Source organism: Ananas comosus, linkage group 10 (assembly GCF_001540865.1).
Source record: "Ananas comosus cultivar F153 linkage group 10, ASM154086v1, whole genome shotgun sequence".
NCBI lineage: Eukaryota > Viridiplantae > Streptophyta > Magnoliopsida > Poales > Bromeliaceae > Ananas > Ananas comosus.
The window spans coordinates 11,844,157-11,857,372 of NC_033630.1; the positions used below are offsets into that span (position 1 = coordinate 11,844,157).

Consider the following 13,216-nt stretch of genomic DNA (forward strand, 5'->3'; position numbering starts at 1 on the left):
ACCCATTGACATCCCTGTAGGAAAGGAATGGGGTTTTTGCAGATATACCCTCAATAATGTGCATATTTACATCTGAAAAATCTGTTGGAGAGTGTATTACTATTTAGGGCCTATTTGGTATAATATTAGACAAAACAGAGTTGGTCGAAAATAAATAAAAGTATATATTTTTAATTTTAGTACTGTATACAAAAATAAACTGGATGTTTTTTTTTTCATTATACTCTCTCCATTTCCTAACAAAAAAATTTTGAAACTGCCCCCTCACCTATTTTATTTTGGCTCGAGACCCCCTGATCTTCTAGCTATTTTGATTTGGGAAGTAAAAGATTTCATCAAAGTTAAAGCTCCATTAGTAATTTGTTGACTTTAATTAATTAAACTCTACCCGCTTCAAAATAATTGATATCATTAAGCTTAATAAAATCACTAACAAATTTAATAAAACTCTCAAAAAAAATAGAAGAACAAAATCAGTTACTTAATTCCAAAAACTAAGTTTAGAGGGGTCAATAATGCATATAAAAAACACAAGTTCCCCAAATTGCAATTTGGCCATGGTGTAAAGATAAAGATACCCACAAAACTACGCAAGGTGATTAAATATAATTTCGTACAAAAAAACTCATCAACAAAAGTCACAACTTTGAAATTCCTTTTTACCTAATCAAAGTTATAGTAAGTCAAAGAGCAATTAAGCACAAGCTCCTACTAGGGTTTCAGATGAGAAAGAGAAATACACCACTCCACTACAAACAGAAAAGGCTTTAAAAAGTCACACCTCTTAACTAAAAAAAAGAAAAACAAAAAAACATAATTAAAGCAAACCTAAAAAGTCTACAACACTGATTCTTCTTCTTCTTCTTCTTCTTCTTCTTCTTCTTCTTACATTTACCCAAACATAAAAGAGAGGAGTACTTTTAACCTCCCCTAAACACAACCACAAAAGCTTACATCTAAGAGCATCGTTAAGTGACTCTTTTAAGGACATCATACTACTACTACATAAAAGAAACATATGTGAATCTGGAGTGACCACACTAAGTCAAATATTTCTTCCCCTTTTTCTTTGGATTAAAGGCGACACTGCCCGACACGCTGAAACTAAAAGTTATTTCTATTTTTGTTAAAAAAAAAGAGTACCCACCATGCTAATCTCCTGATTGATCACTTAAATTTCCAGGTATTATATATGGACTAGCATGGATTCTGAGATTTCCTGAAATGAGGCTACACACAATACAGGGATAGTGCTCGACATTAGAAGTCCCATCTCTAGATTTCATCTAGGTTTTTGTGGCGATTCCTGATCAATAGGAGCTGCGATTTGGGGTAGAATAGCCGCGCCCCCTGCCCATGTAGCCGTACCCCCGGCCGCCATAGTAGGGGCCTCGGCCGCGACCGCCGCCTCGAAAACCGCGACTGCCGCTGCCACGGAAACCCCGATTCTGCCTCGGAAAGTCGCCAAAGGTCTGTGGAACAAAGAGAGAAGAGAGAAGTTACACACATGTACCCTCCCTGGTGACATGAACTTTCACGGATATCATCCAATAAGTTGAAAAGAGAACAAATGCCGTCAGAGCATATTTTACAAAAAAACAATAACCAAAATGCACCAGAATCTGCTTGTCAGAATATTCAGGCTGGCGGGGAAGTGCCTAGAGTACTGATGAAAGTTGCTTCTCATTTCTTACTTACCTCTGTATCTATTTTCATCTGCTCCGAGAACTTGGTCCGTCCGTTACGGTTTCCCCGATCAAGCGTGGCGCAAGAGAGTGAATCAAAAAAGTCGTCCTTGACATAAACAGGCTGAAAGAGAAAAAAAAAAAAATGAAGAAAATAAAATAAAAGAATTGGCGTTTACAATTAGCTCAATAAGCTACTAGTCCTAGAGATGAGTATAGAGGGATTAGTTTTAGGAATTAGTTTTACCTTGCTCTCTGGCTTTACAGCTTCTATTTCATCATCCTCTTCAACATCATAATCTTCATCCTCTTTTAGTTCTCCATCCTTTTCTCTTACTTGGGCTTTGCTTTTGCCGAGATTACCCCATACCTCATCTTTTTTAAACTTCTCATTCATTGCTATGAAATCAAAGTCCTCGGTAAATTGCGTCACAGGGCGAGAGTACTGTAAGATGGAAAGATTGAAGAACCTCCTTATGAAACTCAGTTTGGTTAATCTTAAAACCTTCGATATCTAGAGCAGTCAGAAAAAAGAGCAAGAAGAGAAACAAGAAAAAAAAAAAAATCGTGCTAGGTGGGAATGCAAGAATTGTTGTATCAGTCAGCTATGGAATATCCATTAGTAGGCATGGCAACAATTCGGAGAAGGCACTTTTTACGATATAGTTTCATTCATCAACAAACGCACTCAAGCCTATCTTAGTGGAAGCACAAATAAGGGAGAGACCCGGTTACTACAAGAAGCAGCAGTATATCATTAAAAAAATACAAAATTGCCTTCATTTGTGAATTTGGATGAGAAGAAATTGTATTTTTTTTTTCTTGCTTTTAGAGGAATTTGAACCCACGAAACAGTTTTTTTCCAGCTATGGTTTTAATTTAAGCTCCTGCTCACACTACAAAACAAGCAAGAGATAGTATTTTAAAAAAAAAAAAAAATGAAAAAAGGGAGGTACGTCAACTAGAGTTGTCCCAGAAAACCACAATGGTATAAGGTTTAAACCCTTATCATTCTAGCCTAGTTTCTGATAATAGGAAAAAAATAAGAAACGCCAAAGTCTAATACAGCATATTAATAAAAATTTCTTGAGAACAATTTAACCATAGAATATAAAATACAATTCTACTGCATCATTTCAATAGGTAAAAAAGAAAAAAAATGCTACAAAGTATAAAATGGAGATAATTCCTCCAAGGAAGCAGTAACAGGAAGCAAGAATTGATAGCAATTCTTTCTTCTATATAAGTCAATGCTTTCATAAGCCACAGAAGAATTAGAGGGAACAACACTAGGCTAATATTATATTCAATTGCGCATTTAGAAAATTATGCAGAGCATCTCCAATGCAGGAAAACGCCAAAAGAAGAGAAAGCACGAAGAAAAAAAATGGCATACCCCATTTCCTCTTCCTCTTCCCCTTCCCCTATAGTTGTGATGGGTATATGAAGCAGCTCCATTAGTCTGAAAATAAGTAAATATATAAATAATCTCAAATCGTAGAGAACTAGAAATTCTCCTAAACAACAGAAAAAGCTTGTAACACAAGAAAATACAGTCCATATTTCTGAAAACCATCAAAATGAAAGAACATTTAAACTTAATTACAGGTTCTTTCATAATAGCTCATCATTATATAGATATAAACCAACTTCAGAAAAAATGCGAATTATTATTCAGAGCTCATGGCCAGTGATACATGATCTCCTAAGCAATTAGAAACAAATTAGAATTTGCATCAACTGACAGCAGACAATAGTGGGAATGTTCAGCAAAGATGCCAAATAGCCAAATAAGACTTATGTTTATGGTATATAAAGCATTAAAAGATAAGGTTGATAGTTCATAATGTAAGATCCAAAATCCGAAAAACAACACAAAAAAATGATCAACCAAAAAATAAGGTTAAGTAAAGGATTGCAGCACTATGCAAGTAAAATCCACATAACAAAAGAAAAAAGGCAATCAACTTAAATAGTGCAAATCATGTAGGGAATTTTGAAATACCAAAGTCAAGATAGACTCTTCTAGAACTCGGCTATCATTAACCCTCTGCTCAAGTACTTGTCACATTGTTACATCAGACAATTCATTACACATAAGATTACGAAATTAAATTAGAAGAACAGATATTGTTAAATGTAAGAGCAGTTTCCCAGCTTCTAAAATTATAAAAGAGAAAGCAGAGTAGAGTTAATTACAAGCTAGCGCCTCTACTCTAAGAGGAATATTCGGCCCCTGAACTCCTTTTTGTATCAATTAACCAACCAAACTTCGATAAGTTATCGATGCCATCCGCTCTTATCAAACGAATCTACTCTGATATAGACAGTTAAAAGTAACAAGAATTATGAAATAAAGGGGAAAAAAAAGAACACGTGATTAATTAAGTTTATGGATCATAAACAAGGCAAGAAAGACTATTTGGTTATAAGAGGGATGACTTTGTAACTCAACAGAAGTAATAAACTGGAGTAATATACGTAGGAACACCATCATACCTTCTGAACAACTGGTTTAGGCAATGGCAGTATTGGCTCGCTAATTTCAGCTGCAGCACGAACTGATGGCTCAGGCAATAGAGGCTCGTTCTTAGTTTCTACTTGCTTAGCTTCTTGTTCTTTATGGTTCGTTTGCGAGGATTGAGGTAAACCGATTGTGGAGGAAGCCATCTGTAGAAGTTGACCCGGAGTAACTAAAGGTAACAATGTCTCGACTGGGCTTGAACTAGATGAAGCAACAAGTGAGGCCATCTGAGGCATAGTTTGATAAGGCAATGTTGGACCAGGAGCAGAACCAGGTTTGTTGCTTGCAAGAGAAGTCAGATTTTGAATTTGGGCTAAAGTTGGGCCGGGCTCAACATTAGATGTTGTTTGTGAAGTCACAAAAGGGAGACTGGCACTAGGAGTAGAAGTCAAAGCTGGCTTATCTAGCAGTGAACTCGCTGAGATTTCTGGAGTTAATACACTACTGGTTGAAGTAGGCAGTGATGTAGTTGATAATGTACTAGAAGTTAGACCTAGACTAGTACTAGAGGGCTGCAATAAAGGAGGAGGATACACTTGCAAATTTTCTGATCCAGACGGCAAAGAAGTATTATTCAGTCCAGGATATTGAAGAGGCTGTTGAATTGATTGGGGAATTGACATTCCAGGTAGGGCCCGAAGGAAAGGAGGCTGTTGTAAATGAGAAAGTCCGCTTGATGATGGATAATATCCAGGCCGGTACATCATTGGCATTGCGGGCCCAGGCCCGCTTGCAGGAGAAGAGGCCCATGGACCGAGGCCTCCACCAGGTTGGTAAAGAGGCAAATTGGTTTGAAATGCTGGGCTTTGAAGGCCCACTTGAGCTGTGTGGGAACTGAGGTCTGGTGCAGTTGCAGCTCCAACTGAAGGCAATGTTGAAGATGTTGACGGTGGCAGAGAATAATGCGACTGCATAAAACATAAAAAAACAAAAACAAAAACATAAAGACTAAACGAGCCAGGGATAAAGAGAATTAGTTCAAGTTTTTAGCATCCAGGATTTACCTGAATAATAGCTGGATCATTGTGTATGGAAGTAGCTGGTTGAACTTGGGGTGAGGACTTAACTTGCAAATCCTACAAAAGTGCAAGCATAAATCGAGATTATAATGTAGCTAAAACAAACTCAACAAAGATGATAATACATCAAAATTGCAAGACATGAAAACATTAATGAAGTAATAAAATCTAATAAATTCTTTGTACGGAAGGCATCAGAAGCGAATACTTCATATCCAAGTGCAATTAAGACATCAATATTCTAGCAGCAACACACAAGCCAGAGAGAGATAGCAATGTCGCAGAACTTGCAGTGCTAAGTTCATGTGAAATAAGTTATGTACCCAGATCTTATTCTTCTTTCTATTTCGGCCCAATTGTTCCATCATTTCTCACCTAGTCCTGTGTCCAGTAATCCCAATATCCAACCCAACTGGGTCCAAACATAACCAATACTTCCATATTAGAGTTCCCATTAGCTGGCATCTACTACATTCAAGGTACTTATGGATAAAGAAAAAGAACTTCCCTTCTTATAATTGGCTGTGGATTATGCGCGTCTCATTTGAAGGAGAAAAAAAGAGAAAATAAAACAAAAGAGAAAATAAAACATGATTCACTGTACCGTTTAATACCACTAACCATCCCTATCAATAAATGGAAGAAAAGTCTGGGCATATAAATGAGATGTAGTATGTCAGGATCTAAGAAGTTCCTAGAGTCAATATGGAGAAAACAAAAACTAAAAGCCATAACATTTCCTTTTAACCATTATACTACGATAATATACAATTTGAATAAGGCTCAAACCATCCAACAAACTATAAGGAGAGACAGATGAGGTTTGGCTTAAACAACAATGAGAAAGATAGAACAAGATACCAAGTTTGCAACATATAAACACCTAATATTTCCAATATTTAAGGAAAGGGTTTTTAAGGAAATTAAAAAAATGTGCAAAAAAGCAGTCTCTCATTTTCTTTCCACTCTACCCGAAAAAAGAAAGCTAAAACTTATTTACTCTTCCTTTAACCCAAAATTTAATGTAAAAAAGAAAGTTCTTTTGACACTATTATATTGGGCAAATAAAATTTTCCTTGTCAAGAGCAGGTCTACATCTATTAAATTGGATGTATAATTACACCTATTACATGGTTTTTCGAGTGAAAAGGAAACTACTATAATTATAGCAAAAATAAATGGCACAAAGTTGCCAAAGAGATATAATAATGGTATATCAAATGAAAAGGTAATTACCTTAGTTATAGAAAAAATAAATGGCACAAAAGTGCCAAAATGATATTTCCTTACAAACATTAACAGATATTATTGTTCTTAGAAGATCTCCGAAAATGATGTGTTTTTAATGCTTTTAAAATGTATTTTTAACATTACCTTAATATCACTTCCTCGAAAGAGTATGTACTCAAATATTTTGTCACTAGCAAGAATTTGTGGGCCATCTTTCTTTCGTCCTTCAGTTCCAAAAGATCGTACTGCAGGAAGGAAAGGATATTAATAAAACCAGACAGTAGAAAGCTAATTTAAGTATATCCAAAACTTGAAGTAGGATATGGCAATGAATAGAGCTGGAATATTCGACATAAGGCTAGCCCAAAAGAGAATGCTTCACAGAAAATATCAGACAAAATTAACAAAATTGTCACCAAACAGCCTTTTGAACATTTGCTGATTACTAATTAATGCGCTAGATATATAACACTTTCAAGCTTTGATGAGAATCACCCAGGCCATAAATAGTCAGGGTAAAAGATTTAAACATTAAATAGATAGATAATATTTGATCTGCAGCTGCGGTCAGCGTCAGAGAAATAATACATTAATTAGCCAGATATAATCAGCAACGGATCCGATACCCTACTACCAAAATATAGAAAACGTTAAACAATATACTTGCAATAAAGATTTAGACAATAAGAAAGGAAATAATAATCAAGGAATGGGTTTAGCATATAACTTACTATGTCCCTGAAGTAAAGCATAAACGGGCAACAGTTGTTTATTTAAAATTTCAGTAACATAACTAAAGCAAGATATCACAATTCCTTTCTAACAATTACCAATGTATAATAGTCTAAACTACCAAAACAAAGATCAGAAGGAATGAATAATCTGATCAAATAGCAAGTTGTTCGCGTTTTCTCGATGGAAACAAAAACAGTAGAAAATCTAATTTCCTCCACAAGACAACAACCCATAAACACAAAAAGGGCAAAGAAGCATGATTCTTAACTAGGGTTTTGGGGCTTTTTGCCCAAACATCTTGGACGTGTTTTTGAGAGTAAACAATTTGATCCTTACTACACGATATTACTTGTTACCTAAGCAAATCACAGGAAGCATCAAAAGCACATCACATTCACATAAAACAAGAACCAAACCCTTCTCCCAAAAACAATCCCTTAAACCCCCTAATCAACAACCGAGATCTCCTCACCGCATTACAAAGCCCTAACCTTCTCGAGGATCAAAAACCTAGGGTTTCAGATCGAAAAGGACGGGAAACAAAATGGAGATTTGGGGGAGGGTTAAGGGAACTACCGTTGCGCAATCCGATGCTGGATTCTTCAGTGTTGATGCTGTAGAGGACGCCCTCGTACCTGATCTCGCTCTTCGACGTCAGGCTTATGAGGCTCCCGATGTAGGAGTCGGCCGAGGGCCCTGATCTCGACGCCTCCGCCGCCATGGCCACCCCCTCACCAAGCTCCCCTCGCTACGAGCTCCCAAAACCCTAAGAGAGAGAGAGAGAGAGAGAGAGAGAGAGGGATTGAGAGAGAAAACCCTTTTCGCCTTTTTTTTTTCCTTTTATCGTCGTTCTCTCGCTCTGTTCTTGATCTACTGTGTGTATATGCGTGCGTTATTAACCTCTTCGTTGGTCGGTGGCATTTTTGTAATATTCCCCATTATCATAACCTTTTTGATAACCCCATGTTGCGGAGTATCCAATATGGCTATGGAGACTAGCCCGACCCGAACAAAAATTATACGAGACCGATCCCAAACCAAAACGATCGGAGATCAGATATTCACCGTACACCTGGACTCATCACGAGGCAGAGTCGCCCAGATTAGATTGGGCCTCATACGAGACGAATCGGGGCGAGAGCTCCACCGATCCGGATCCATTTAAATATATAGTGGATGATACTATGGAATGGACGGAAAAAAAGAAAAACAAAAAGAGTAAGAAAAAAAAAAAAAAACTCTTCCTCGCAAACTATGGCTATGTCTCTACACTCACTCCATCATCTCCCTCCCAAACCCCTCTCTCCACCACCACCTTCTCCTCCTCATCTTCCTCACCAAACCCTAGCCCTAACCCTAACCGCACCTCCTCCTCCCCCGCTACCCCTCTCCACCCTCTCCCGCCGCTCCCTCGCCCTCGTCGCCGCCCCCCTCCTCCTCCTCCCCCCCGCCGCCGCCGCCGCCGCCGATGACGACGGCGGCGTACTCTGCCCCGGCGAGGCCCCGACCACGGCGCGCGCGTTCCTCGACGTCGCCATCGATGGCGCGCCGGCGGGGCGCATCGTCGTCGCGCTGCGCGGCGGAGCAGCGCCGCTCGCCGCCGCGCGCTTCGCCGCCCTCGTCTCCGGCGCCGCGGGGGTCAGCTACCGCCGCAAGGAGTTCGTCCGGATCACCCCGAGCTACGTCCAGCACGCCGGCGTGCGGTCCTACGGCGCCGACGCCGAGGGAGGAGGTGGACGAGCGGGGGCCGAACGGGACGGAGTTCGTGATCGCCGCGAGGGACGCGCCCGAGCTCGACGCAGCGGCGGTGGTGGTGGGGTGGGTGGTGGAGGGGATGGATGTGGTCGAGAGGATCGCCGCGGTGAAGACGGTGAAGGACAACACAAGCTCCCCCTACTTCAGGTGATAATTATTTCGTAAATGCGAAAGCACCCAAATTATCCGACATTGATGACCAATTCTCGTTTAGCCATTTGAATTCGTAACCCTGCAAAGTTCGAATGTTTCGCATCTGTCAATAGTAAACTGGTAAGGATGAAACTGAATCTAAGATCAAACTTTAGGGACAAAATTGAAATCAAAGTTAAACTTACTCTTCTGATGAAATAGATAGAAGAAGGGGATCAAACTTCAAGTATTGAATTGTTTTGATTCATGGTTTGAGGATGAAATTGAGATCTGGGTTAAACCTTTTCAGGACTAAAATTCTGCAGGATCCATTTCAATGATACTTGTTTTGAGTATTGCTGTTCGAAGAAGCTCTGCGTCCTTACATAAAACTATATATAATAGAAGTAGAAATTATCAAACTTGGTGCAATGGTACCTTTCCTTTTTAAGTTGCTATCGCAAAACTCTCGACTTGAAATCGCAAAATGTTTGACTAATACTTATCGGAATAGGCTAGAAGTTCCAGAAGCCAGGCCAAAGATGCAGTATATACTTATTAGTCAACACAACATCTTGTTATTGGGCTTGAAACTTTAATAGAGATCGCAAATCTATAGACCGATATAACCTCGGGGATTTAAACTCAAAAAGCCGAAACCTCTTGCTTATATTCTTTTGTGAATCGAAACCCGATCACCTATTACTAGCGTGTCGAACGGTTTCTGATTATACTGGCGAGCCAAAATAAGCTTGTGAAACCTAGAGTTTGAAGCCGTTAAGTATTAGCTGAGTAGAGCTTCTGCTTTTCAGGTTCAGTATTTCATTCCGTCTTGTCGTCAGAACATTAAGTTCTAAACTCCTTACCAAGTTTTTTCATTCTTTTTGAGTACTAAATCTTTTTCGAAAGCCACTCCTAAGCGGCTAGGGCTTCTCGAACTCCTCTAGTCGAAGCACTTCTACAAAAGCTCCTGCAGAGCCAAACAAGCCCGTAGTAGTCGTGTTCGTTAGAAGCTTTTAATGAAGAACGATCATATAGTACATTTGCTGATCCTCTTCAAACTTGGTTTCATATTTCAGGGTGGCGAAGTTGATTGGCGATAAAAGAGCAGTGGTTGCAGAGAGAGGCTTCAACCGCCCTTACTCGAAGGTGGTCGTAACCAATTGCGGTCTTTTAGATTAGAGCAAAAGTGCTTCTTTCATTTATTTTTGCTCCCCTTTTCCACCTAATTCTTTTCTCTTGATAATTAGAAGCCCTGTATATTTCATGCTGTGTGTAATCATGTAGACTCAGTGCAAGTTAATCACCTGAATGTTAGCTAATAGATCGATCTAGTAGGAATCAGGCTCAGAAATATATATTAACACTGAGAACAATGTTCGAGACTCAATACGACTATGTGATCCTTTTGGAGTTTCGATTCGCTCCGATTTTTCTCTCTTTGTTTCGTTTCCTTAAAACCTTCAATTAAATCTTAGTAATGAAGCATTTTTTCAGCATTTTATGAAACTTGCTATCTTTTCAAGCATTCCCCTCTACACCCATTTTATCATCTGTAAATAACATTATTCTCCTCTCATCTTTTCTTAAACTTCAGGTATTTATCCATACTTCCTTTGAGCCAGGGTTTTGAGTTTTTTTTTTCGATCTTCTTCGTCTCGAACTTCAAGTTTTTGATCTTCTTCGTCTCCTTTTCCGGTGGTTTACGATGTTTGAGCAACGCTACAGATACATCCTAATTTGAGTGTATATTTTACACCCATTCTATTCTAAGGTCAGTCTTATCACATCAATTTTTTAAAATTTTACTCAAAATTAATTTGATTTTTATCAACCGCAGGATTGCGGATGTAAGATGTACACCCTTATTTGGGATGTACGAGAAGCATTTTTCTTATTCTAGAATAATTCAATAGCAATTATGGTACAATGAAGTGAGAACAGTAGTAAAATAAATATAACCCTATTATTTCACTTAACATTGATTACTCAAATTCAAAATATCTTGTACCCATGATTTTGAGTGGGTATCTATTTCAATATATCATTGGCCAACATTTATAGTACATTTATTTTTCCACTACATATTCAATAAAAGCACCCTTCATTCTCAAAATATTCACATAATAACATTCCAAATAGTTTGCATATCTTAGATTCTTAGTAAAATAATTGCACCCCTTTTATATAGGTTTTATACAAATATATATATACCTCAAATGTTAAATTTTACATAAAAACTCTTCATACAAAATGGCTACTATTGTCCAATATTACCTTCTCACTCTTTTCCTCATAAATATTTTCCTTTTCCACATACCGTTGTCTAAAGCCGGCGTTGACTTCATAGTCAACACATGCAAGCACACCCAGAACTCCGGCTTCTGCGTAGCGGCCCTCGAGTCCGACCGCCGCAGCTTCAACGCCTCCACGGTCGCTGAGCTCACGGGAATCGCCATCGAAATTGCCACCGCAGCAGCGGCCTCGACGCTCTCGCGGATCAACGACCTCGCGGACCAAGACCCCGGCACGGCGGCGGAGGAGGCCCTGAAGCAGTGCGCGCAGCTGTACGGGAATGCGATCGACGACCTCGAAGAGGCGGGGAAGGACGTCCGGTCGGGGGACTACAGCGGCGCCGCCGAGCCCGTGGATAGCGCCTGGGAGGTGCCGCGGAGCTGCGAGGATGCCTTCGCCGACCGCTCGCTGAGTTCGCCGGTGGCGGCGGAGGATAAGGATGTGGATGTCAAGTGTGGGCTTTGCTTTGATCTTGTAGACCTGTTGAATAGCTAACAATGTGTCTCGTGCTAAAATCATGATAAATTCGAATTGATTTATAATTCAAATTATTTCAAATCTACAACTAGGCATCACAAATACGGTATACGAGACACGACACGATTCGGACACAACGACTAGCTCCTGTGGGGTTTCAAATCGCGATCGAATTGAATTGATTTCGAGTCCGAGTGAATTCAATTGAATTGAATTTGAGAATAATGTTTGTTGAATTTCTAGTTTTTATTTCTTTTATTATTTTTGAGTCGTAAAAATACCTGCCAACTGTTCTAAATGGTAATGGTTAATTGGACACTGAACTTTAAAGTTTAGTGGTCTAATATTGCAAATTATATTGGTTTCAAAAAAGCCCGGCCCGGCCCAATTAATTCTCGGCCTGGTTATTACATTAAAAATCATAATAACTAGGGCTTTTAATAGATTTCTAAATAGGCTCAGGCCACGATATTTATGGATATCCAAAATTTTATTCGAACCAGAGCGGTTATAGTTTCAGTTATAAGTATAAAAACCAAGAATCCTATGGATTTGGGTTTGGGTATGATTTTCATCTGGACCTAAGCCTGAACCCAAACCCAAGCCGATTATATAATATATAATAATATAAAATTTGAATTCGTACTTTAAAAATTTAGATTTGAGTCACTATCATATGTTTTGAAATTCGTGATCGGATTCTGATTTTCAAAACCAGAAGGTTTCATGTTCGGGTTCGGTTTTCGATTTTGATAGTCGACTTTGGATTTGGGGTTTTGAAAATCTCCCCCAAATCCGACCCCTTGATATGACATATCTAATATATTTTATATTAAAGTAATGCCCTAATTGCACCAAATAGCTTAATTTCGAAACAAAAAACTTTATGGTTTGATTCAAATTTAATCCAAGCTCAAGAAACTTTATAGTTGATGTTAGATTTATTTTCAGCTTAAAAACAGTCCAAATTTATTCTTTTTAAATTTATTTGATTTATTCTACTAAGATTCTCTGGATTGGATTTATTTAAAGCTTCAAATATAAATTGTACTCTACTTCTCAGGTTTTAAATTGTACTCTACTTTTTAAAATTTTGATTTATTCTACTAAGATTCTCTGGATTAGATTTATTTTTTAACAGATGATAAATAAAATAATATTTTTGCCATCACAAATATATTCCTCCAAAATTTCCAACTGGTAGAATTATGTAGAAATGTCCTTCCAAAAAATTTTCAACGATCATCTTTTTCCTTATTGCCATCAGAAGTAAAATAAGAAGGGTAAAAAGATCAATTTATCTCATTGACTAATCAGTGCTAAATATTTTACCTATGATTAATTATATTTTTATAATGGATTCT

General features: G+C 38.4%; 3 protein-coding genes across 3 annotated transcripts; 2 read left to right on the forward strand and 1 right to left on the reverse strand.

Moving 5' to 3' along the window:
• Positions 626-8,054, reverse strand: LOC109716411 (protein decapping 5-like). The gene is made up of 8 exons (XM_020241840.1): positions 7,770-8,054; positions 6,603-6,703; positions 5,214-5,285; positions 4,185-5,117; positions 3,082-3,147; positions 1,933-2,130; positions 1,699-1,809; positions 626-1,472 (listed from the first exon to the last, which is right to left on the reverse strand). Exons 1-8 carry the CDS (start codon positions 7,912-7,914, stop codon positions 1,311-1,313), a joined length of 1,788 nt encoding a protein of 595 aa, XP_020097429.1. The 5' UTR covers positions 7,915-8,054; the 3' UTR covers positions 626-1,310.
• On the forward strand, positions 8,397-10,493 carry LOC109716061 (peptidyl-prolyl cis-trans isomerase CYP26-2, chloroplastic). Its single transcript, XM_020241343.1, is given in 3 exon segments — positions 8,397-8,917; positions 8,919-9,095; positions 10,160-10,493. Coding segments are annotated over 3 exon segments (750 nt in total). The 5' UTR covers positions 8,397-8,447; the 3' UTR covers positions 10,263-10,493.
• Positions 10,651-12,024, forward strand: LOC109716062 (pectinesterase inhibitor-like). The gene has a single exon (XM_020241344.1). It carries the CDS (start codon positions 11,334-11,336, stop codon positions 11,868-11,870), a length of 537 nt encoding a protein of 178 aa, XP_020096933.1. The 5' UTR covers positions 10,651-11,333; the 3' UTR covers positions 11,871-12,024.